General features: G+C 34.3%; 2 protein-coding genes across 6 annotated transcripts in view; one reads left to right on the top strand and one right to left on the bottom strand.

Annotated features, from left to right (window-relative positions):
• Window positions 1-147: 147 nt before the first annotated feature.
• On the bottom strand, window positions 148-27,333 carry LOC131947335 (recombining binding protein suppressor of hairless). 3 transcript variants are annotated; one of them, XM_059308544.1, is made up of 14 exons: window positions 27,215-27,333; window positions 20,086-20,623; window positions 12,721-12,970; window positions 12,452-12,478; window positions 12,139-12,234; window positions 11,813-11,978; window positions 10,998-11,172; window positions 10,526-10,663; window positions 10,223-10,335; window positions 9,103-9,243; window positions 5,740-5,895; window positions 5,438-5,541; window positions 5,068-5,152; window positions 148-4,692 (listed from the first exon to the last, which is right to left on the bottom strand). In XM_059308544.1, the coding sequence occupies exons 2-14, from the start codon at window positions 20,423-20,425 to the stop codon at window positions 4,525-4,527; spliced, it is 1,959 nt and encodes a 652-aa protein (XP_059164527.1). In that variant the 5' UTR covers window positions 20,426-20,623; window positions 27,215-27,333; the 3' UTR covers window positions 148-4,524. The 3 variants fall into 3 exon arrangements, with proteins under 3 accessions (XP_059164527.1, XP_059164511.1, XP_059164519.1); XM_059308528.1 differs by lacking the exon at window positions 27,215-27,333 and adding an exon at window positions 25,750-26,247; XM_059308536.1 differs by lacking the exon at window positions 27,215-27,333 and adding an exon at window positions 25,750-26,247 and having other exon boundaries at window positions 10,998-11,169.
• LOC131947355 (ubiquitin carboxyl-terminal hydrolase MINDY-1) overlaps window positions 27,297-27,421 on the top strand; it is a 28,080-nt gene continuing 27,955 nt past the window's right edge. For all 3 annotated transcript variants that reach the window (XM_059308555.1, XM_059308564.1, XM_059308572.1), the window contains exon 1: window positions 27,297-27,421. The gene's annotated coding sequence lies outside the window, so the exon portion shown is untranslated.

Genomic DNA, 27,421 nt, shown 5'->3' with positions numbered 1-27,421 from the left:
TGAGCAATTATTAGATTTATAAACTTTAATTTTAATGTTACATTGGTTCTAGTGTTGTAAAAAATACAATATAAAAAAACATTCACATGTTTTACAATTGCCAACTTTAGGACAGTACAGAACAAAAAAGACAAGTTATTTGTAAGTATAACCATTTATTTTCATGAATTATATACATTTGTACATCCTGCTAGTGAACATGTATCCGAGCCCAATATGTTGTAGAGGAGAAGAGAGTATTTACAGTATTGTACACTCCAGATGACACACAAACTACTGGCATGGTCAAGGCAAAGTTCATGCACTCACTATAGCTATGATACAAAATTAAAGGAACTTGCACAAAAAAATGTAAATAACTTCTTGAACAAGCTGAAGACATTGGTTACATTAAAAAAAATGTATGTTAAGATCAGACCTAAAAATAGTAAATGTTGAAATGCAAATCCCTAATTTGAAGAAAAAAAATCTGATTAATTAATTTTTAACAGTGTAACATTGACCTAGATTCTAATAACTAATAATTAACTTAGGCCAGTAATATCATTAAAGTTTTGATCAAATTTTTAAAAAGCCAACTATTCATGTGCCTGATTTAATACAAATTTTCTTTGTATTTCCCAATAATAATGTCTTAATAGTTGGATTTTATAAATGTGCGCTTTTTAATGTAAGTAATTACATTTTTATTAAAATAAACCCTACTGATGCAAAGAAAATAAAACAACAACACACAACTTCATTTCTCAAACAACACTCAGACATTGAATCAAACTTAAAAACTGTGATTACAACCAGTGAAACAAACTAAAAAATGTGATTACAAAAAGATTCATTGTGCGGTGGTCTAATAAATACAACAATCAGTATATGGGTTACATCTTTCCTAGGAAAAAACTTGCATAACAGCAATTTTGTTTTGGAGATAACGCCCAACAAAAAAAACCAACTCTGGTTTGGTTTAAAGCTGGGTTATACTCCCATTTCAAGTATTTTACCTTAGATGCCAGTAATTAAATAATGAATAATGCTATAAGAGACAAAGGTGAATTATTAAAATTTGACATTTGCCTGTAAAATGGCCAGCCCTCTGTTATCTTTACTGATCATCTCTTTAGTTGAATATTTTCAAGATTTCAGTGGTTCTTTCAAAATACATATGAATTTAATAAATATTTATCAAATGGCTCCTTAATTTTAAAAGATAGATGTAGCTTATACTAGTATGGGTATCAGAATATTTTCTCAAAATAAAGATGAAATTAGTATAAATAATTTTTAAATCGGATCCTTAATTTTAAAAGGTTGTAGGCAGCAGTGAAGTCAAATTTAGCATAATTCAAAATTTATCACTGGCAAATGAACAGGCTCTATCATGTACCAATACTGAATGGGAGTCATTGACAACAGAAACCTTAGAAAATACACAATTTTTTACAAGCTATATTCACATTTTGTCTGGCACTATTTAATGATGCGAAACAGCAAAAATAAAGCACCATGGATTTACTGGGAGGGTGAGTGGTACTCTTAAATAATGATCACAGCCAAACACACAAAACCCATCCCATAAACCAGGGACGATTGTTTTTGTAATACATTGGGCTAAATTACTAACTTAATATTACTAACTTAAATTCTAAACGTTTGATTTTTAAAGTTTGCAAAGCTAAATTTTATGTCTGATTTACCGACCTCTATCTTAAAAAATTATGACTTTCATGAGAACAAATTTTAGAGAACTAATATCTAGATTGGATAAATTAACGTATTTTGATATATAACAGACTATATATCTACTAATATTGAAAAGCCTTGTCAGTAAAAAAGGTGAATTTTACTACCACTGACTGATTATATAATAACTCAAGTAACATAGCTTTAAGTATATGATGCAAGCAAAAGGAAATATAGGAAAGACGAGATTACAATAAATACATGCATAATTTACAAACCAATAATTTATAATAAAGCAAGTTACACTATTTGAATGTCTGGAAAACAAAAAACGTAAACAAATCTACTTCTTTATACACTATTTGAATGGAAAAAAAACCGTAACAAATCTACTTCTTTATACACTATTTACAGACTGAGGTAAGAAACATGTTAAAATGATCTATCCTTTAATACTGTACATACTGTAACGTTAACAACCTCACACATTCCTATACAAGTTCCCTAAGTCTTCCTTATCTATTGACACTCTAAACGTAATAGAGATTTTTAATACATTCAAAAGCACTTGAAATTTTATTTAAAAAAAAAAACCTCAAGAAATAAAACAACTGTTGCAGTAGTGTTAGGTCTTCTTCAAAAAATAAAACAGCATTTGTTTTATCAAAACCAGTTACAAATACTGATTTCTGGATTGTTAATTGTAAACTGCATAAGCACAAATAAACATTTTCAAATTTCTTGTTTTTAATTCCTGAGGTTATATAAATACTTTGTGCTTTTTTAAAAAAAAATATTTTGATTGTCTAGACCTTAATGCAGTTCCTACAGTCTTACTACAGATAACAGAAAGAAAAAAAAAGATATTAGAACATATCAGCTAGCAAGGAAAAAATCATGATGCCATTTATTAGAAGATAAATAAATAGTAGCTAAAACAGTGAGATACAAAGTCAGCAGTACTTGCAGTACTAAATAATCTATACAAGTGCATCATTTTGTGTCAGTAAAAAAGATGCATGATTAAAAAAAAATGTAATTGCATGTCTTTAAAAACAATCAAACTTAATTGCATATATATTTAATACAAGGATTTCTATCAAATTTAAAATCTACATAACTTAAAACTATGTCATTTTTTGCTTAGTTAAATTTTTGACTTGGACTTTTTATTAACAGAGTCCCAAAAACAAAGGTTTTGATAGCAAAAATGTCTCCAGCTAGACAAAGTTACATAATAAATGGTTGATGAACAAAAACAGAGGCTTTACAAGGGATTCTGACCCTCTTCTTCCTTATAAAAAAATTGCTTTTGTAAACATGTTGCCTTTTTAAAAATAATACTTCATATAGACAAAAATCAAATCCAGTTGCCATGTTTAAACAAACATGGAAAACAGTAACAATAAATTTTTAATATATTACAGCAACTGAATCTTAAGTAAATCATGAAAAAAAAACCGTTAGTGAATAAATGTTTAAAAAAAAATGGTACAGTCTAGCATTAGACAAAAAAGGGATCTAAAACTGTAGCACGAGGTAAGTTACTTATTTTTCTGTCTTCTGTATGTGTTCAAGCAAATAAGAATTTTCTTTGTTTAATAATGAGGAGGTAACGACTGAGGTAATGATTGATCATTGAGGTAGAACTGACTACAAGGTTTTAAAATGAATTTAAATGCTTGAAAGAAAAAAATCCTTCGTAAAAATCTTAAAGATTTTAAAATTAGCTACATCTAAAATTATGTATATAGAGTAATTGATAATGTATAAAATAATTATTTAAAAAAAAAATATCTGAAATCCCCCAACCCACCTACAAGAATATCCAACGACACAATTATATAAATATACATTAGGCTTTTTGGAATGTGAAAATAAGCATTTCTACAGTAAATGGAACGGAACTAGACATTGTAGCATGCATTGTTGTGCATACTTGTAATTAGATTTAACTAAGGGCATGTAACTAAGCTTATAACCAAGTCAGTTGAGTTCTTTTTTGTAAGGAGTTAAGGTGTGGAATAACTCACACTCAACATTCCTCAATATGGCAGGCAAAAGAAATGGTAAAAACAGATTTGTAGTGGGGAAAAAAATCACCATCTGGTTAAATAAAAAAAAAAAAGCAATCACAGAGAATTCTTATACTCTGACCTAAAGAATAACTAGAGCACACACAAAAACTTTTTTTTAAAATTTAAAAATGAAATCCTAATTTATTTTAAACATTTTTAAGAAATCCTAAATAAAAAGGATAATTTGAAAATATTGATTACGCTACAAAAATCTGCAAAATTTGTATATTTACCAGAATGAATAGGCATTTTTTAAGGGAAATGATAGTTATTAGATGAGAAAAACTCTTTAAAAAATAGTTCGGAGGTTGTCTTAAGAGAAAATAAATTTTAACTCAATAACAATAAATTATAACTCAAGAAAATGGTGAGATAATCCAAAAAAAAAGTCTCATTTTACTTAAGTAAACAGAGCTCATAGTAATGTCAGCAGTAATTTAATTTAGATAAGGGTAAATACACACATATACATTTTTGACCATAGTGTCAACACAAATATTCTTATAATATAGGTATCTATCACACACAAATCATTCAAGTGTAATCTTTTGCATTAAAAGTTTGTAACAATAAATGTACAGTTAACTTGCTAATTATTTGGGATTAAAGTTTTAAAAATTATATTAATTAATTTTTACACTAATTAAATCCAATTATTTGATGTTTAGTGGTTATGTTGTATGCAGGGTGTATATTTCAATGTTATTTTTTAAAATGTTTTATTAAAGCCACAAGCTTTTATAGAATTAAAAAAAAAACATTCTCTTTATCACAAGGTACTGAAGTTGTTGGATGTTGAATCAGGACTGGCTGGTGTGCGGCCCAAGATTTTATCCACTTCTTTGCAGTGCTGGTGGGGACCAGGCTCTGGGGTGTAAGTGAAGATGAGTCCAGTAGAGTAAATGACACCATCACAGCGCACTAGTGACACAGGGACCTGGGTAAAGCATAACAGAGAATTTGATGAAATAATAGTTACAAAACTGTGTTCTATCATGTTACAACCATTTTAAAAACACAGATTTGGGGTTCATCCAAAAAATGAGAACTACTGATTAGTTACATGTGACAAACTGATTTTTAAATATAATTGTGTCCGAAAATATCACAGATCTGGTACATATGATAAAAGGATTAATGAAGATAGCTTTTAGATAAATTGATAATTTTTTTTTAAAACCACTTTTAACAATGTCATTTTAAATAGTTATACAATGAATTTTTTTAAAATGCTGAAATCAATTTTAATAAATAAAGGGTATAAAAATTGTCAAATTAAAAAGTGCTCAGAGGAAGATGATGAAATAATTACCTGCAATGGTTGCCTCACCCATCTTCCCCCACCAGAACGGAATGCAGAAATATCAGGGACAACACACAACATGCTATCATCACATCTGTCAAGTTGAAAAATTTAATTTAAAAAAAAAAATTATTTCAACTTTCTAAATTACACAATTTTTTTTCGAAAAAGGAGAAAACTGTTTAATTCTGTGATAAGTGAAAAGTGTGAAATACTGCACACATTTTTTACAACGATAATCTTGATGATTTTAAAAAATTTACAAAAACAGAAGTTATAGAACTGAAATATCCACTAACGTAAATTTAAAAACATCTAAATACACAAAACATTTAGAAACATTTGGATCAACGTTGTACTACCCAACAGCCAGACCTACCGGTACATGGTTTCTGCCTCAACTTCTCCAAACCAAACTTTAAGAGCAGCAGTGAAGTTTTCCCCATTAAGTTCTAACATTGCTACATCCCCACCTCCATTCAACTAGGAAAACAAAAATACCATCTTATAAAATGTATGAACATTTATATTAAATAATATTATTATAGTTTATATTAAATTAATAATTTAAACCAATTAAATAATATTAGAATAGTTTTTATTAAATTAATAATTCATAAAATTAATTTCATGATACAAACATGAACAGTTAACTATATAAATGTAATGAATGAAGCTCACATTTAAACTGTTGACAACAGGTACTGGTGTAACAGGTTTATTGACTGGCCCCATGCCTTCATAAAATGTGTACTCAGCTTTATCTGTGCTGATTATAGTCCAGGATGCACCATCATTGATCATTTCCTTATTGGATTCTTTAGGGCACGGTGTGGCCTGAAGAGAGAAAAAACATAAGACCATTCACAACTTTAAACATACTGTTTAAGTTCAACTCATAAGCCTTATTTTTTATTTTGATAAATTGTTTTTGGGGGTATAAATATAGAATGACAGCTTTGTCTTAACATTGACTAATGCTTAACATGCATAAATAACATTAAACATTGCCTAAATAATATAAGTGCTGGTCACTTTAAACATCTTTTCAATACATTTTACCAATTATTTTGTTTATTATTATAGCTGAAGAAAATTTATGCTTTTTTTTTTCCTTATTTTGAATACACTTAAAGGCTTTCTATTAAAATGTTTTTATGCTTGTTTTATTTTATTTTAAAGATATAAAGAAATAAGAGTAAGTTATTACTTAAGTTTTATATTTATTTGGTCTAAGCCAATAGTTCATGACCTGCAAATGTCTGTCTAATAAAACAAAATAAATCTTGTTAATAATAAGTTTTTAGATACACAATGACCAAAGTTTTTCCTAAAGAAAACAAGTTGTAGTATTAATTTTTAGTGCTTTTAAAATTTCAATTCTATACTGGTTTATATGTTTTATTTTCTACTTTTTAGTAATGCCGATATAAATATTTTAAAAAAGAAATGGGTACCAGTTTTTTTTTATTTCATTCATTCTTAATGAAGTCAAGACCTCATACAATTAAAAATATTTGCTTTTAAACTAGATCAGAAGCATGTATTTGCCAGTCCTTAAGGGGATATGCGCGGAAAAAAATCACAAAGTTTCTTGTTTTTCGTCATGATGGGTTTCTTGCACTTTTGGATACTTTGTCCATTTTTGTATATAGAAAATAATAACTTTAAAGAGAAAAAATATTTTATGTGTTTGAATCATGATTTTTATGGCCCTATTAATTAAAAAATAATCAATTTTTTCCAATCTTACAAGCTCTCTATGAAAAGTTTTATATTCGTTATTATATTGTATTTGACATCATTGGAAAGCTGGATTTCTCATGTATTTAATAAACTTAATTTCCTACGTCTCGGAAACACCCAAAGCTTACAATCGGCTTTGCAGTTTACACAGATATGGTACTTTCCTGACCTAGTTTTCGTTATTTTTGGCTGTTTTTCTCAGTTCGCAGGTTTTTAACACTAAAAAGCCTACTACTTTTTTATTTATTAAACAATGCCAACCATATTTTCAGTAAATGTTCTTGATGCGAAAATACAACTTTTGTCACGAGGGAATTGTGATTGCTTTCATAGAAAAAAAGTATTTGGTAATTAATATGCACATTTTGAAACTTTTGAATACTAAAAAGGGTACGATTTTTTAGACCTTGTAAAATTCTTACTAGTAATTATTTCAAAAAGTTGTCGTGACAAAAGTTTTAATATATGCTGAAATATAAGCAGTTTAAATTTGATTGCTATAGATGCATAAATAAAAAAGCCTTAGCATTTTTAAAAGTACCGAAAAATTCAAAATGGCGGAGGTTTTTTGGTTTGCCATGACAACCAAAATTGTTTTCGACCCTTTTTTTTTGCTGTGTAATACTTACTTTTATATGCCAAATATGATTTAAGTATTCAAAAGGCTTTAGATCTTAAACTGTAAAAAATAGAAAAAAACATAGCATATCCCCTTAATGTTTAAGGTTGGCTCTTAGATGTGAAAACAGTACACAACAGTTCTGCACACTGATCTGGATCTGGTATTACTTAATTCTGTTATTTTTGGTATTTTGAATATGGTAATCTTTTTATTAATTTTTAATGACCAACTTTCAAACAGTTTCAACAAAATTGCTGCTTAGAAGTGGGGCAAAATAGTTATAAAACAAACCCACAAACAGATATTATGAATCACATTAAAATGTAAACATTTGCCATGAACAACAGCACATCAGACTTATTTAGGGATTGCTACTACCTAATCTTGTTACCTCCCCTTTTGATATTGAATTTTTAGCTTAATTTTGAAGAGTAATTTCTAATTAGATAAAAAATAAGAGACAGAAAAGAATTCATTTGAAGAAGTAGAAATCGCTGTATTAAAAACAGGTCAAATTTATTCACTTCACCCAAAACCATTTACATGTGCGCACTGCGATAAAAAAAATAAGCTAGTAAAATATGATGACCTTAAGGGCAGGTTAAACCCCCAAATTGAAATTTAGGTGTTAGGACTTTTTTGAGTGATAAGGAAGTTGTAACTAACATAGTATATGAAAAAAATGCAAAAAAATCACTAAAAACTTATGGTTTAGTGAAAATATTTTCTAAAAAGTGTCATTTTTAGGGTAAAATAGCTCAAAATTAGCTCTCATTGAAATCAAAATAACACAGCTTCTGCTTGTCAGAATAACTCAAATCTTTAACATAGTGTAATATACGCAATTACAAAAAAGATGAACTAAAACAATTAGAAAATAATAAAAAATGGATTTTAGCCAAATTTTTTAAATGTGAGACCTAAATAATTTCCAAAAAGTAGGGAGTAGACTTAGCTATTTATTTATAAAATGAGAAGTTTCAAAGATATAGAAATTATTTTAGTTCAACTTTGCAAGCAGTGTTTAGTAAACATGTGTGCAAAATTTCAGCTAAATATCTCAAGTAGTTTTTGAGTTATAGTGATTTAACTAGTATAATTTTGTTGAAAAGTAACATTTTGAGAAAAACGCTAAATAGTGAAAAATATACTAAATTTGAAAAAAACGAGAAAAAGCGAAAACTATACCAAATAAGTCATTTTTAAAATCTCCCAGTTACATAAATCGCACCTGGAGCCTCTTACTCAGCAATAAGAACATCTATTTTAGTTAGTTTTTAATTTTATGTTGCTCAATGTTGCTTAATAGAGGTCAATTATGTCATTACTCTCATTAATTAAAAAATTATAAAAAATACTAGCAATACGAAATTTTGCAAAATGATTATACAAAAATGTCCAGAATTGAATGTAGTTTCATAAACAATACATTTTCAAAAATCAACATTTCTGACTTAAATATGTATTTTGGGGGGGTTTAACCTGCCCTTAAATCACTTAACAGGAAAAAGCAAAAGTGTTGTGTACTGAGTAACACTGGGGCATCACTATCAGCAACTGGTACTGCTACCCTCTTAACTCTCTTTACCAAAATTTTGTTTAAAACTAAACAGGAAACTTAAAAACATTAATGTTGAAAAAAAAATGTATAAATAAAACACTCATGGGGCACATACTTGAAATTGAATTATTCTCTCTTGGGAGAGACACAAATACATCCGTTCTGTGTCTTTGAGGTAGAAAGCGCACTTATGTAGTTGGGATACAGGATCATCAGCATCCAGCAGTGATGTTTGTTTGTCAACTTTGCGAATAATCTGAATGATTAGGTAACAGATAACTTAATATTAAAACAAAAATATGAAAATGAGCTACAAGTTTTGCCTTCCCAGATTTACTTTGTAGACAACTCTACACTTAAACTATTAATACCCAATAAGATGAAAGCCTGTTTTAAGGAAAGCAATCTCTTGAACTAAAAATAGCCAAATAAGTGAAAAAATAAACTGGTCAGTGAGGGAAAATTAAAAATTATCCTGGAAAAAGTTGCAGTGCCAAATGGGTATCATGCATTAATATTTTATCAATTCAAAAAGTTTTCATTTTTCCTGGCAGTGAATTTAACAGTGATATGTTTACTCATCAGATTATGCATTAAGCTTTCTATTCTAGACAAAAATCAATAGTCAGTGGCTTTGGAATTGTATGCAAGGTTTTAATAGATGGGTTTTGAAAGTTTGATAAGTCAAAAATGTAAAAAGGCCAGTTTGTATTTTGTTTCTCCAGTAGAACTGGCGATCAAAACTGTGGAACTGGCCAATTTTGTTTTAAACGATAGTGAATTGTGATTTAAATTTGCACTCCCTTTCCGAATCAACACATTTATTAAGAACACAGCAGTAAGTGGTTTTACAATTAAAAAGTAAAGAATAACATAAACATTACAAAGTACTTGAAACTTAAGTGGTTTTAATTCTTACAAGTCTTCTGTGTGTCTACACATCCCCACCTCATTAATAACCCCAGAACATGTTCAACCATCATTTTTAATTCTATTCACTTTAATGTTGAGTAGCTAAACACTTCATATTGTCCTGTTACAGGCTAACACAAATATTAGCCAAGTCAAGTGATCTGCACTTAAAGAATGAGTAATTCACAGCTTAGGGATATGACTCAACACGTGGAAACAAGTACGCAAGATGTTATTAACCATGTATAAAATCAACAGCACTACCAACTCTCACATATACTTCCAACAAAAAGCAGAGTAAACAAAACTAAGAAGTAACCAACCAGACGTGGTAGGGCCATTCCAGTGACTGAACATACAAGCTTAACGGTTGATCCGTAGTGAATGTATCCATCTTTGACAGTGAACTCCTCAGATTCACCTTCATCATCGTCCACTGTTGAGAAATTTATAAAAACAATATGACATGTTAGTATACACATGGTGCGACAGAGATTAATAGCAATCAAAGGGTAATGCATACATTATATTTTTAAAGAAATTTTAACACTTAGATGAACTAAGATTATTCAAATGAGAAAAAAATAATACGTAATTTAAAAAGAAAATAATTTACTTTCACTTACATAAATGAATGGTGAAAGCACCCCACTGAGTGGAGCTTGCATGAAAGTTGCCATTTTCAACATGGAGGTAGCGTGTGCTCACAGTTTGAGAGCGAAGACGATTAAAGAGGGCAACTTTTGTACCTGATGCTATACATACTGTAATAAAGTTTTTAAAATGCTATAAAAAATCTACGATTAAAGAGGGTAACTTTTGTACTTGATGCTATACATACTGGAATAAAGTTTTTAACATGTTATAAAAAATCTATGATTAAGGAGGGCAACTTTTGCACCTGATGCTATACATACTGGAATAAAGTTTTTAAAATGTTATAAAAAAATCTTGACCTGCAGTATTACAATAACTGTATATCAGACGAATTTACCAGGTGTATTCCTAAGTTACCAGCAATAGTTTTGTCCTTATAAATTTATAGACAACAGTGAAAAAAATTAAATATACATTAAAATTTGCAGACACAATACTTACAATCTGCATTTTTTAATGATTGCTTCTTCTTAGAGGGCTTGGAGATAACTTTGATTCTTTTGCTCTGGAAAACTCCAATATCCTGGCCACTGCCATAGAACATTTTCACAGTCAGCATGAAGTGTTTGCGTTTATCTGAGTCTGAGATGTACAGAGTCTTAGCTGCGCAATACTTCTGGAGGTAATGAAAACAAGAAATAACAGATGTCTGTCCCAACACACACAGCCAGTCATAAGCAAATATTATTATAAAAATCAATATATTGTATAAATACATAAAAAAATTATTTGATGGAAAAACAAAGTAACTGCAACAATCTTAAGATTTATAAAGTATTAAATATGAAGACCACACAGAATAAACCACTGATGTGCACTGTTGAAAATTATTTTTGAGTTATTGCAATATTCATGTAGTACTAGTGTATAGCTATCACGTATTACCATAAAAAAAAGCGTAAAACCACCTCAATCACCTCAATATTTAGGGTTTTTTAAATTATGCCACAATAGAACAGCAAAGGATCTAAAACACAAAATCTAATTTTTCTCACAAGTAGAAAACTGTGACAACTGTTGTTTATCCCTTGTGGCCTTCATATACTACTTTAAATTGAGTATTCATATTTCAAAGTTTCTGTTTAAATACAGGAGGGGAGGGGTTGAAAACTAAAACCTTTATTTCTTATGTTACAAGCACCTCATACTGAGCCCTGTTTCTAAAGTTACAATCTAATCACTGTACTGACATCAGGCTATGTCTCTAATGTTGAAGCTAATGAACAACTTATAATACAAGATAAATTAAAAATCACCTTTCCCTCCAGGTTGAGCTGCACCATTTCCTGGTCAGAGTTTCCAATGCCCATAAAAGCACAGACTTGAGTGTCCTGTTCAGGGGCACCTTCCTTCTCCATCTGCTCCTGTTTCTCTTTCCACCCACTCCCAAACAAGTAGATACAAGGCGGTGGGCAGAAAAACCTTTATCAATATAATCAAGTTGTTTAAACATTATTTTTCAAATGGAGAAATACCTCTTTTTAAAAAACATACTTAAGTTGAACACTACATCAAATTGTGATTCATTTTACAAAACTTTAGACAATCATTGAGGATAATTTAAATGAAAAAGTAAACTGACCTTTTCTCATTTCCATATGACTTTTGCGCAACTTTTGCATGTAGAATTACAAGTGTTTGATCATCTCTTTTCCTAAGATACTCCCTCATGGCTTCTCTGAAATATTTCAATACACTATATATTATAATTCTTAAAAATATTTACATACTTGAAAAACCTAAACCAAGATTTAAAAGTTCAGCTGGAAAAATCTATCACTGTGGGTTAATGCAGTTTAATATCTATGCTACATGTTAACACCAATAAAGTAATTAGTACACAAGTATAAGCTTGACTATTTTACATCAAATTCTGTATACAGTATAATACTAACCTAGAAAGCACATGTTCCTGGAAGGGACTGAAAAAAAAATTATATAATATTTAATTATATATATGTTACACATATATATGAAGAAAGATAGAGATAGACAGACAGACGGACAGACAGACAGACAAACAGACCCATGTATGCCATAGTGTACAGATATGTTTAAAAGTTGAGCATCTATAGTAACATTTTTTTTTTAACTTACTTATGAACAGAGCTTTTGTTATACAACATTCCATCTGCTCCAAAAGTATCCACTAAAAAAAACTTACTCATGAACAGAACTATTGTTATACAACATTCCACCCCCTCCAGAGGTATCCACTTCCATGGGCTGTCTGCAGCTATTAGATGAAGCAGTTACGGAGGGTGGGGAAGGGGTGGGCAGAGGTGAAGGTGGGGCCTGCATTGTGGAAGTGATGGCTGCCATGTCCAGGCCACTAGGAGATGGTAGACCCACAAGGTCACCATTAAGTTTGTCTGGCGGAGTAAGTGATCCTGCCATGAGGTGACCTCCACCATCTGAGGGGAGCAAAAAATTTATTTACAAAAAATGTATTTACAAAAATAATAAACAAAACTTTCATCTATTTGCCATATGCCCATACTGTGTTCTATCCACTAACATATTAATTTAGATATAAAAAAGTAGGTTAATAACAAAACAAAATAAACAATTTTTTCCCCTCTCTTTCCAGTCTGTTCAGATACACAGAGACAAAAACACTTGCTGTTATAATCACTAGATTACATACAATGTTTAATTGGTTTAAAATTTGCATCAAAAAGAATATTATCATGTTACTTAGTTAATAGCAAAATTATTTGTGTTACTGTTATGGTAGTGTGGAATATAGGTATAGAATGATTCTGCTAACTAAGAATAAAGTGTTTACTATTTACATACTTTATTAAACTTTATTCTTTACTTATTTACTTCCTTGCCTTACAAACACACATTGAGTTTAAACTACAGGCCTACTTCTGGCTGCTAGAGTTTTATAGCATCTCTCTAGTGCTCCGCCCAAATCCTTAACCAAAAATGAGAGGCTAAAAATAAAGTAGACTATTTACACAGCACTAATCAGAAACACGTTAAAACTTAAACACTGTTGTTTAGTGGCATGGATGTTGGAGTGGGAGAACAAAACCCCACATCAGACGACAAGGGGCAAGGACGGTAATCGTAGAGGCACAAAAACTCGTCACGAACGGCAATCAGAGTTAAACCCCTTGTGAACGCTCCTGCTGGCGACCAAATCTTCTTAGTAAGCAGATTAAATATCCCCGTTTTGTTCCCTCTATGTGGGAACTATCTACCGACGCACTGCTGTAATTCACACTTTCCATGATCAGTGTGTACGTTTCCTATACAACAATATCACGCGTTTTAGCTTCAAAAATATAATATCTTTAACTTGAGAAGTGCATAACATCTTTAACTTGAGAAGTGCCCAATTTTGTAGTAAATATATGTATTTAAAATATCAGGTTTAAGGTTTTAAAGAAGTAAATCGGAGCTTGTATTTAAAATTCGTGTATACGTAATATAAAACGTTAAGAAAGAACGTGTAAAATGGTCATTGTGTATAGATAATAGTGGCGTCTTTGTTCTGTAATGCGGCCTAGGAACAGAAAGCAAGCATGCACGGGGAGCCAACCAAGCCATTGGTTACTCAGAAAGAGCAGTAGTTGAATCAATAATCTAGTGGGGGCCGACCACCTGAGGTAACTGGTTTTTTTCCCACGCACGACTACTGAACGGCGCCTAGGGTTAGCTGGTAGTGGATGCCAGACGAGAGTTAACTGCGAGGGGAAGGGGGACAGGGGGAGGGAGGGATGGAGTTAGCAGCGAGCGGGAGGGGGGATGATTGAAATGAATGAGTCCGACTTTAAAGAAGAAAAAAAAAATGTTCCTATCACACAAGAGAAAAAAAAGTTAAGATGCGGAGCGCAGTGTCTTTGGATTACAACAATAATATTCTTCTGACGCCCAAACAAACGCACAACCTGACGCAACACAACACGATTTGGGCGGACACAAAATCTGATATCAAAACGTTACAATGTCAAACTCCCGTCAGGCTCTGTTTTAAATGCTGGGATGTTTGCTTTTATTTGCACAGCTAGTGTCAAAACAAGGCCCATGCGAGAGCTTAAAGGATCAATGTAGTGCTTGGAAGGAGAAGAAGAAAAAAAAAATCGCCTTCGCTTTAAAATTGAGATGTTTTAAAAGTAGAGGCAGACGAATTTTGACGAATTTTTTTTTTGTCCTTTCCCTATTTTAAATGCAAAGTAAAGCTCTAATTAATAACAGCTTGTCACATTGTCAGATAGTATATACAAAAAAGAGGGCATTAAAAACATTTTTTTTTAAAAAAGTAATAATAACCGTCAATTACGAGATGCCAGGAAATGAAAAAAAAAAAGGCAACGGTTCACGTCCAAGTCTGATATGCATGCTATCAGCCGTGTAGTATAGGCCGTGAGGCCAAGCAGTGGCATTAGAAATTTTCCCACGGGCAAAATAACGCTTTTCTACGTCCTCACAACGTCAAGCCCGAGACATTGTTTCTCTGATGACGTGAGAGATTTTATAGAGGGTTATGTTTATTTGTTATGTACTTGTGTGAGTGTATGTATGTATTTGTGTGTATGTATATATGTGTGTATGTATGTGTGTGTATGTATGTGTGTGTATGTATGTGTGTGTATGTATGTGTGTGTGTGTTTATGTGTGTGTATGTATGTATGTATGTATGTATGTATGTATGTATGTATGTATGTATGTATGTATGTATGTATGTATGTATGTATGTATGTATGTATGTATGTATGTATGTATGTATGTATGTATGTATGTATGTATGTATGTATGTATGTATGTATGTATGTATGTATGTATGTATGTATGTATGTTTGATAGTATGTAAATTTTATAAATACACATACAAATAAACACATGCGCGAAATTTTAGCAAAGCCTTTACAGTTTGCTTATTTTTCCCCCTTGCTTATTTTTTTTTCTTGGCCCAATCAAAAATGTTAGGTACAAAGACCTAACATTTTTTAGTCTCATTTACAAGAAAATTTCTTGTGAAAATGTTATTTTAAACTAAAACCAAATTAAATCTCCATAAAAAACTTCTTTTGAACTTTGGGTCTTCAAAAATGTATGAAAGTTTGTATTTAAATAATGAGGTATTTTGACAGGTATGATAGATATGGTATGTATACATTATAAAAAGGGACCCTTTTTAACGGTTGAGTGGTGGTTGTGACATAAAGAAGGGGGTGGGGTGGGGGAAGGGCAGGGAATATCTCGCGTGAGAGGGGAGTATACTCGGCCGTACAATTATCAAGATAGTGTTACTAAAATATTTTTGAGGTGAAGGCAGGCCACGGCCTTGTCAGGATTAGTGATAATCGCTGCCACATCGGGATGATAAAGCCGACTCGAATTGCCAAACAATTTCACGGGGAAGGAGGAGAAATCCGAAGTGAGTGGGCATGCGTAGAGCCAGATAACATAAACATAAGTGAATGGACAAATGGACGAAGCGAGCGTCGGACTGATGCTGCAGACACGGAGACCGTGAAGACGTTTATTTTTAGTTCTTTAGCATCAACACTGACTCGTCAAATACTTACGAGTTATTAGTGGAAAGGACTACATAAGCTTTTAAATTTGAAAAAAAAATATGAATGCACACTTTTTATTGAGTATCAAGCCCTTTTATGAATATTTAAAAAATAAAAGTTACATATCTAATAGGATGCAAGACATAGTTTAACTTATCAACTTTTATTAAAAATGTTCCCTTATTAACTTTGTGACAGATTCTCAACTCGAATGAAGAAACCCAGAGAAACGCGAGCATCTTCAAGGCTGTAGGTCACTGAATTAGATCCAAGCTAAGAAAATACCCAAAAGTACTTAGTGGCGACAAGAAAACTGGTGTTTTAAAAACAGGAAAGGGCTGAAAAAGAATAAAACAAAGGAAAGCCTGCAAAGAAAATTTTAATAGCCTAAGCTCAACTGGTCGATGATAAAAGGCAGACAAGAAGGTGACATTAAGGAGAATTTTCATTGCTCCGTGAGTGCAAGTCCTGAGTGCGACAGTGTGTTGTTGCACCGTTTGGCCCAGCGATACAACTTAAAGAACATCGCGTATAGCACTGTTTCACTAGGACGTTTTCAGGATTCACATGTCTGTCCTTTACAGTTTCAGGATTCACATGTCTGTACTTTACAGTTTCAGGATTCACATGTCTGTCCTTTACAGTTTCAGGATTCACGTGTCTGTCCTTTACATTTTCAGGATTCACATATCTGCCCATTATAATATCAGGATCTACCTACAAGCGCTACAAATTACTCCCTAGATTTCATTAAGTAAACGGGTTATGAACTACGCCAGAGGGCGGACACCTAGCAAGGCTCGAGCCTATACTTTAAGTATGAATATAATAAACAGACTGACATTAAGTGTCTATAGTAAAAAAAAAAAGAGAATTTGACCAGCATAATTTTTAATGTAAAAGTACTCCCTTCGGAGCGGAGATAAATCTAGATAAAGTATTCACGTAGCTTAGAGTGTTTTATTTTTTTCCTCTACACTAACAAAGAGAATAGCACGTAGTATTATTGATGAAAAGTGAATCAGACAAAAGACATTTTTGAAAGATATCCAATAATAGCTAATTCGGGTAAGATAGAACAGCGATTTAAAAATACTTAAAATGTAAACTAGCACACCTAAAAAAAATAGGTGAGTTACTGATAGCCTATCGTTTACTTCTAATCGCAGGTAAGAGGACAATGTTTTCTTTCAAGGTCCACAACCAACATGCACACACACAAGGAGGGAAATAGGCTACAAACCAAATTACATTACCCAACCTTTAAAAATGAAAATACTACACCCCTATAAAGCGTCGTTCAGGCATACCGACGCAGACTGATAACAAAAGGCGCATATTTGAATGAATGGATATCATTCAAGCAGGCCGAGGCAAAATTGTCGTCTCGGGTACCTGGCCACAGACAGAACAACAGACCTGCCAGTGTTGGCCTGGAGTGCAGCTGTACATTATTTTAAAGACATTCCATTTTTAACCCCCTTTTTAAAAAACTGTTCAGGCCACAACACATATGATCGTTGATTTCATTTTAAAACGCCGTCCATGTATTCACTTTAAAACGGTTGTATCATCTGTTTTAAAATCGATGTGCTTGACATATAATACACATACAAAAGTGGTTATTTTGTGCGTTATAATTAATAACTTTTTATACTAATGTTTTAATCATAATAATAGAATTTGCGTTATAATTAAAAACCGAATATACAACCACTGCTTAAAACCAATGAAACCGTCTAAAATTTAACGCAATCTCCAACCGTCGTTCGCCATCTTTCTTCCCTCCACGATCTCCCCACCCCCTTATATTTAACATACAATGATTGTTATCGACAATGCGAACAAATAATGAAACGGTGCACACACAAAAATAGCCTTGTACTGGTTTGTTTCTGTTCCAGCGAGTTAAAAACCAAACATGTCGTCGTAAGAAGAAAGCGGGACACGGTGGGGGCAGGGGCAGAACAAGGAGGGGACCAGGCGTTCAGATGGGGGCAGGGGCAGAACAAGGAGGGGACCAGGCGTTCAGATTTTTTTCCCCCCTTCCTCTCTCCTCAATCTCTTTCTTTCAATGTTTTTCCTCATCTGCCCTATTCCAATCTGCAGATGTTCCCTTACAAATAATTGTCCTATATATTGATTAGCCCCGTCCATGGCGGAGGGGGGGAGGGGAGAAGGAGAGAGCATGGTAGAAGAGAATGACACATGTCAAATGCAAAACTCCACTACCGTGTAAAAAAAAAAAAAAAAAACTAAAAAAAAAAAGATATGAAGTCCCGCCCTTCCTTTAAAAAAAATCCATAAAATAATTAATACTGTATGGACCACCAGGCATTAAACTGTTAAAATCTGAACATCAGTGTTGGTTTAATACGTTATAAATGCAAGAAGTAATTCGGCGGGCGTCTGGGGTAGGCCTGCTGTTGTCAGCACGCAAACATCACCTAGTTTGAACTTGGAGAGGGGGAAAAAAAGATGAACCTAAGTCGTTTCAACACAGGTTTAACCTTTAACCTCTGCCGGTTACTTGACCTGAATCCGCCAACCTGCGAACATTCCTTTCGGTAAGATCCACTAGTCCACGTGGACACATTCGCTAGTCGGGCGACCTCCCTCCCTCCCTCCCTCCCCTCACCCAGCAGCATACACTCGGGCGTTAGGACACTATTTTGGTAGTGTTCAGCAGTCCCCCGCCTGGCCACAACAGCCCCCCAGTGTTGTACGCGGGCATTCAAGCGTGACATAAATATACGCATTCTTCTCCATTTCCATTGAGCCCTTTATACGCATGGCTTGCGTCCAAGCACGAACCCCCGTACCCAGGCCGAAGAACACCGAAGATAATGAAATACATTACCGGGGTCAGGGGTTCTATAGAGAAACTTCTAGTTTCAGGAATCCAGATTCAAATACTTCAATCTCTGATTAAAAAAAAACAGTGCTGGTACGGGGATAGGGCGGTAACAAGGGGCAGGGAGGATAAACGTAAGGGGCAAGATTTTTTTAAAGCTTGACTTGTAGACATGCTGTGTTGTGACATATGGCTTTTTAAAGTGGATTCTTACAAATAGAAATCTCATTGCTTGCTGCATATTACATGGTCAAGGAGGGCGGGACAATGAAAGATGACTTTTGATAAGAAAGAAATCCAGTTTTGTAAGATGAGATATTCTCAAAAGACAACGGGAAGAACTGTGGTCACACAGATGCAAACAGACACTTTTACTAACACAAGCTGGTGTACTGAGGATTAGAAGGAAGCAAGTTAAATCTACAAGTATTAGGATAACAATTGATACTACTTTGTATGGTTTCGAAAACAGAAGCTAAAAAAAAAAGGTTGCACACATAAAGGATGAGGATTTTTCAGCAGACTTCTAGAAAAGACAACCTTAAACACACTGCCGCACCTACGTGTATTTTGTGTGCGCGGATATATTTATTTTCAAAATGACTGTGCGGCATTTCATAACTATCGCGCGGCCGCTCATACGCGCAGCTTAAAGTGAAGATGGTGCCCCACCCACCCACAAAGTTTAAACACCACTCGGGACCTTTCGCAGAACATATTTAAGTTAAAGCACTTACCAGCTTATAAAATTATGTTTAAAAGCCCTCACCATCTCACACAAAAATGTTCATAACACAAATATCAGACCACCTCACAATCACCGGTTAAAGACCACCCCATACACACCCCTCCACACAACTGCTAACGACCCCACACATAAAAACACCCCTCCACACAATTGCTAAAGACAACCCCCGCAAACAACCCTCCACATAATTTTTAAGACCACCACACACATAACACCTCAGCCTCTCCACACAACTGTTAAAGACAACCCCATACACAAAATTAAAGACCAACCACACACACCTGTTTAATGACACCACTCCCCCAACACACATTTCAAGACCACCCCCACTCATACACCAGTGTAAAGACCACCACCCCACACATACAGTGCCCACACATACAGTGCACTCACCATGCGATTGATCCGGTATGCCCACAGTGATCACAGACGAAGCTTGGTGGTGCTGGTGGTGCTGCAGCAGATGCGAGTTGTGGTGCGAGTGTTGGTGTGGCGCCCTCAAGTGTATCGCATGCTGCTGTTGCTGCTGCTGATGGTGGTAATGGAAATAGCGCTCCTGGTCAAAGAGTCTCTCGTCCTTCATATGAACCGGGTGATTCTGCTGATGAGCCACCAGCTTAGCGCTGGAAAGGTCCACGGGATTGTTGTCCAAACCAGGGTTCCCCGTGTGGGCCATGTGATCCGAGATGTTTAACGACAGGGGGAGGTGACGGGCAGTGGAGCCGGTACTCATGCCAAACTGGAGCTGGTGCAGATGGTTGTGTTGCTGTTGGTACAAGTCGCCGTTGCTGGCCACCTGGGAGCGACGGATGACCCCGTTCCCGGCGAGAGATGTGACGAAATTGTGGTCTCCGTGCACGGAGTAGCTAAGATCATTTCGTGTCAGTGATCCATGCACGCCATCCTCACTTCCGCTCACATCATATCCATTCTAAAAAAAGAAATTTTGGAAAATGTTTCAATGTAAGCGGCATAAAAACAATACTCACTTGGCACATATAAATATAAAAACTCCGTCGAGGCAACAGAAGCATTTATTTTTTGGAGATACCAGGTAGATTTAAAGATACAACCTGTCCCTTTTATTAGAGAAGTCTTTTTTAAAAATACAAATTTTACCGTCATTATACACAGCGCTAAATATTTAATAAGAAAAAAATATATACAGGCAAATTAACTTTTAACATAACACGCTGATATTAATTTTATATTTAATTCTGAAAGCTGAAGTTTTTTCAATTTTTCTATAAACACCGGAAATAAATACAAAACAATGACCAACCACGCAAACTATCCACCATGTCAATGCTAACAGATGCTCGTGAACTAGTATACGATCCACCACACTTTTAGTCAAGACCAGCTTAGCATAGTGATGAAACAGAAAGCTCGTTGGTGTATTCAGATTTTTCCCCTTCTAAATACCAAAAGGATAAAAGTAACTTGCCCCCGTCAGCATTTTTCCCCCTCCACACAGACACACACACACAAGCCAGCCCACAAAGTCACTGGCACGTTAGCTGGCAGTTAGGGCACTTGAAATGCTGACTATTTATAGAAGCTTCCCCCTATACTTCATAATGACAGCCTTTGGACTACAGTTTGAACAAGCAGGACGTTATATGACATTTCAAATATTCGCGTTTTTTTAAAAAAGGTTTACGTTATACGAATCTGGAGAGAGGGGCAAGTATATGTGTCAATCATTTGAGCATCCATACCAAAAATAATTTTAAACTGCTAAATTGAATAATCATTCCTGTTAATAAAACAACAACTCTTAGACAAACAGAAATTTAAAAAAAAAAACATGATGTACATAGGTCTTGATACCCGGAAAGTTTAGTGTCGGGGGGCCACCACACATAATCGCTATCTACACGACCTACATTAAACCAACCGTGATTGACCTTATGAACCTTCACTGTTTAAAAAGGTCAGCTCACTGCTTTAATAAAAAAAAAAGCAACAGAAAAGTACGACAGGTTATTTGAACAGCAGTTGGTATTCATCGCACACGGCTATGACAAAACTTCAATACAGAGCATCATAACCAATGACAATAACCAGTGATTAGTAACGAACCGCGTCGTTTTCACCACTTTAAAGACCAACCAAGCAACAGACTTTCCTTTTTCTTGGTGTTTATGATGCTACTGCCTGGGGATTACGATTCTGTTATCGCACTTGCTTATTGGCCGCACAATTGCACGCGTAATTTCAATGCGTAGAAACAGCAGGTGCGCAACTCGACTTGAGGCGGTGTAAGCGAATCCCTTCTCTTTCGTAAATGGGCCCAAGAACAATAGGGGGGAAAATCGTAGGAAAATGACGCTGTTTCAACAGAAATTATGGCTTATTGGTTTTTGTATGAACGAATGAGGACTTGACTCTAATTACTATGTTATACGGCATTTAATGACACGAGAGAGGGAGAGAAAGAAAGAGAGTTATGGTTCTTATCTCCCAAGATTAATCTATAATGATGGATTTTCTGCGTGTTGGGATATTGGGTGGGAAGGTGAGGGTTGAAATAAAGGTAAAAGATAGCAGTTTAAAAATAAATATGCACAAAGAGATGGAACAAAGACGCTAAACAGGATGAATGGATGAGTTAGACGTTTGTTAAAGCTACATAAAACAAGCAAGAAATATTTTATTTTCAACTGTTTTATCCAGGTAATTTATATATATATATATAGACACACGATTTGTGTGTGTGTGTGGGGGGGGGGAGAGAAAAGGGGCAGCCTATGTCAAGTCTAGCGGTACTTTTCTATATATTGCTCCGATATCAAGTTGAGGTAATGATTTAATATTTTAGCAGACTAATGGTACGAGTATAATAACTCATAATAAGCCGCTACCCAGAGAAAACTATCACATTTATATATAGGCCTATACTCCCAGTTATACGCACAAGCATGATTGCTATAGATGAGACAATTTTAAAAAAAACAACAACTAGCAAACCTCCATTATCCAGGCTGGTGAGAACAAGTGGTCGACCTTTTGATCTCCCAAAAGATTACAGCCGGCTCAGTAGCAAAGACTACAAATAATTGACCAAAAAAGTACACAGCGTTTTTTTTTAAAACTTTGTCAACAGAGAAAAAAAAACCCACATCACTATCAGCACCGTCTTTATCTATGTATGCTACTTAAATAGTTAACTGTCGATACCTGCACACTTTTAACACAAACAACGTCCTGACAAAGAAAATATACGACTAATAAGCTGCTATTAGTAAGGTATTTATCTTGAATTTTTTTGTAAAAAGAAAAAAAAAACATGGTACACAATTTTAACTTTGAACAACATAACGCAAAATCCAAACGTTTTGGTTGATATCTTATTTTAAAGTATACATTTATCAATGTTTTTTAATGTCTTTGATTCGCGTGTTGGTTGGGGGGGGGGGGGGTATATTGGTAAGAGTATTTAAACTGATAGTAATAAAACAGTTTCAAAGCTCAATATTAAAACTATCTCAACTTTTAGGGGTCAATTCATCATCAGCTGTCGACTAGAGCTTGTAAACTATTAATTCTTACCACCCTTCCCCAGGAAATAATCACCTTGGTGACTGGACTATAAATCGACATTAAACAGTCTGTACCTGGATTAACTCAAAGACAATGAATGATGTTTTCAAGCCGCAGTGTATGTAAATGACGCTTTAGGAAAAGCTCAGCTTAAATATAGTCACGAATTGAACCTCTATATAGTTAGTATAATATATTTTCCCCATTTTATGTAGTTCTAAGAACAACGGAGCATTAAAACGAAAGAGGGCCTCTTTCACTTTATCACATAATAGTACATGTAAAGTGAAGCTTTTAAGTGAATTATTTCTAGGTCCACAGCCTGAGTGCAATTATAAAGTTAATCTTGACCCCCATGTCAACTTTAACAACAAAGATGTGACCTTAACACGAGGTTTAAGTGGGGACGCCCTAGATAATGATCCACCAGTTGGGGCGCTAGATGATAGAAACAAAGCACGATGGTCGGGTGAAATCAGGGCAAAGAATTAAATCATGCATTCTTTGTTTAGAAAAAATGTATTTTAAAAAATATCATTAAACGCTGTTCCGCGTAGCCATAGTAGTGAATAGTCCAATTAGTAAAATTAAACCCCGAAGAACTGACATAGTGGTGGTAGGCGCCTATTAAAAAAAAACCCACAAGTTGATGCAAACAGTATTTAGCACTCAAAAGTGGTTGTTGTAGATGAAACGTGAATATTTTAACTGTGTTTACCATTCAAATATTGTCTATTTCAATATTGCCACATGATACTATACCCCAAATAATCTAGGAGACTACTTTATGAAGCAAAAAAATTAAATATTTTATTAACTAATTTTTATGAAAAAAAAAGTTAATTCTGAACATCAAAAAGCAATTGTTCAAACTGATTCCCACCCAGTAAAACGAGGGCGGGAGAAATTAATCACGGCGTTACATATGGCTTAAAGTACGTATTTTCATGGCTGTAAAATTCCCAAGACAGTGGGACCGGAGACTTCACGGAGAAGGGGGAGAAAAAAAAACTCGGGGAGCGCCAATAAAAAAAAAGCGTGGGAAATGTTTACAGCTGCTGGCAATTTCCACCTCTTGAACTGGCCAGTGTGAACTCTGATGTGCATTTAAAAACAACCATTTTTCTAACTAGAGCACGGCAGTTTGTAATTGCTATAAAAAGGGTCTTCCATAAATGATGTCACGCGTTTTTGCCGATTTTATAACCCCCCACCCTATTTCGTCACAAAAGACCTCCCCGCCCCCTTTCCCGTCAATTATGGACGACTCCATACAAAAAAATAAGCTTAAAATTCGTAATGTTTCTTTTTTTTTTTCTAAATCAATTTTCATGAAAATTTCAGTAATAAATAAACGTTAGAAAATATACTTTTATCTCCGTATCATATGCAGATGAAAAGATATTATATTTCTATAAACTTCGGAAAATAACAGAAGATCTAGGATCAAAACATTCATTAACACTATCAGCAACTACGGTTGGTTGGTTATACCATACACTAGTCCTATATTGTGATTAATTTAGGGTTCAGGTTAACTGCTATATTATTGTAACTAGATTTATTTTGAATGGTTAGAGAGTGTTTTCCCCACGAGTATTAAATATGGCACAACAGACCCCCCCCCCCCTAAAATGACGTCACACCTCAACCCAGTAGCGTAGCGAGGGGGGCGGGGGGGGGGGACATATGTCCCCGGGCGCCGACCTTAGGGGGGGCGCCAGATTGAAAGTTTGAGGGGGGGGGGGTGCAAATGAAAAGTTCGAAGGGGGGTGCAAATTGAAAGTTTGAGGGGTGCAAATAAAAAGTTCGAGGGGGGGGGTGCAAATCGAAAATTTGCTCCCAAGGGGGCGCCAAATTTAAAGTATGTCCCCGGGCGCCGGGAAGGGTCGCTACGCCTCTGCCTCAACCTACAACACCCCCCCCCCTCAAAATTGCAGTTGAATTTTTTTAAAACATCGATATTTTTCCAAAATCGTGTCTAAACTATTACAATTTATTAAAACAGTTATCTAAAACGCGAAATAACGTCTAAAATTCGTTTTCTAACATTGCTTTTTTATAATGCAAAAATGTGACGTCGCAACATCTGAACCCCCCCCCCCCCCCTCATCACACATCGTCACAAAATTACGGACCCCCCCTCCCCCCTACGAGTGTGACGTCATTTATGGATGACCCCTAATCAGAACTAGCGATTTTACTAATCACCGGACAATAAGTCTATTACATAGAAAGAACTAATTTGTAAATATTTTCTGATAATTAAAAAAAAAACAACAGAAACATAAGTCAAAAGTAAACTGGAAAAAACAACTGGCTGCTATAAATAATGACACGCAGCCTATTAAAGCAAATAGGATTACTTAACATACAAAATAATAAACAAATAAACCATAAACGTGAGGTGGGCGTTAAGCATAATCTTTCAAATTTAGAATGTAACTTATAAAATGTAATGTTCCGGCAGTCAAATGACAAGAAGTAATTCATTTTTTCTATTTTCCTTACCTGCATATCTTGATCGTCCATGAATTAGCAGGTCACTTTTCTATTTTAAGTTTATTTTAATGAACACGGACTAACAAATTAGTCAAAATGATGGAACAAACGTACTTTGATTACCACTATAAATATCCATACAGTACTTTGCACAAATGGTTATTATTGCTAATTTACGATCACTCTTAACAATTAATATTATTTTAAAATGTTTTATTAAAACAAACCAATGTCTGTTTTAAAAGCGATGAACTGTGTTTGAAAAGTACACAAGCGAGTTCAGTCATTATTTTCGTTTAAAAAAACACCCAATCCAATTGGTCCTGGTGGTAGCTCTACTTACAAACACTGGCACAGTTTAATTCTAAGTGTAACACTATTTAAAAACGTGTATCTTATAATGCACGTTGTTTGTTAATTATAACACTAGAGAACACTGCTGGCTATCTTATCAATGCACAAAGATATTGGGATTGCTATCTTAACTGTCTTTTCTAGCACACTCGTGGGAACTCGCAATTTGCATTTTTGACATCGTGAGAACAATGGGTCATTTGCGCTGTTCTATTGGTTGTCCTTTCCACCCTTGGGAACGGAGCAGAAGGCACGGATCAAACACGTCAGTTTCAAAAGTATTTAAAAGACATGTAACAACAAATTAAATTAAAATTTTCAAATTCATATTTACTCTTATACTTTTATAACACAAGTATGATTAATAAAAAAATAAGTTAACAAATAAGGAAACAACGTTATCTAGGGAGGTTAACAGATCGGCCATTTTCCCATAGCGTTCTAAGCAGCTCATTGGTGATTTCCTTATACGGCAAGCAGGTGTTCCCACGGCCCGATCGTTGTTAAACTCAAATGAGGCCGTGTTTTGGTTTGGAGAGTGGGTGCAGAAAAGTGGTTAACATGGTCGTATGAGTCGCAGACAAGGCCGCGTTATGAATATATGTCTTTTGTCGATGTCTGCCTAATGGCGCACTGTTCATAGTTGGTAGCAAAATATATGCAACTCCAGCGCATTAATCTTCAATGAAAAAGGATTTTAACAAAAACGGCCATTCATTCATACACAGCTATTATCATGACTACCTGACAGAGATATATAAAATTAATTCCACGCAGCAACATTTTGATAAATAAGGTTATAAAACGCACAAAAAATGCCATGTCTTAACAATTGGTGCCGTCTTACTAAGTGCCCCCACATTGCTACGCAGATCCTTTGAGAATGTGTCCTACTTTAAAATATGCACGGCTCGGCCAGTTGGGCTGAATAACTTACTTATAAACTGGAGTACAGACCTGTTAAACGCAAATCTAGCATTGTATGCTGCGTATCACAAATATGGTCTGCAACTCAGTGGATTTTTTTAGATGTAGAAAACTAATGCTACATGTTAATTAGATCTTAAAAACAATAGTCTCCTAGTGAAAAAGTACTTAAAATATGTTAATAAAAACGTACCAACTCGTGAAGTCCTAAAAACTTAATCAAGATGGCGAACTAAACAACTGCACATGCGCTTGTTATTATTCAGTCAGAACTTCCGTTTTAGGACAAACAGTCGTCTCAAAATAAAAATAAGAGAAAGTAGATTATCAGCTTGCGAATTTATGAAGTTTCTGAAAATCGAATTAAGCTACTGATATTTGGAAGAGTCCATGCTTTAAG

Source organism: Physella acuta, unplaced genomic scaffold (assembly GCF_028476545.2).
Source record: "Physella acuta isolate Inbredline_101_S28 unplaced genomic scaffold, ASM2847654v3 ptg000056l, whole genome shotgun sequence".
Lineage (NCBI taxonomy): Eukaryota > Metazoa > Mollusca > Gastropoda > Physidae > Physella > Physella acuta.
The sequence above is the reverse complement of the archived record's forward strand: the minus strand, read 5'-3'. Positions and strand labels throughout refer to the sequence as shown.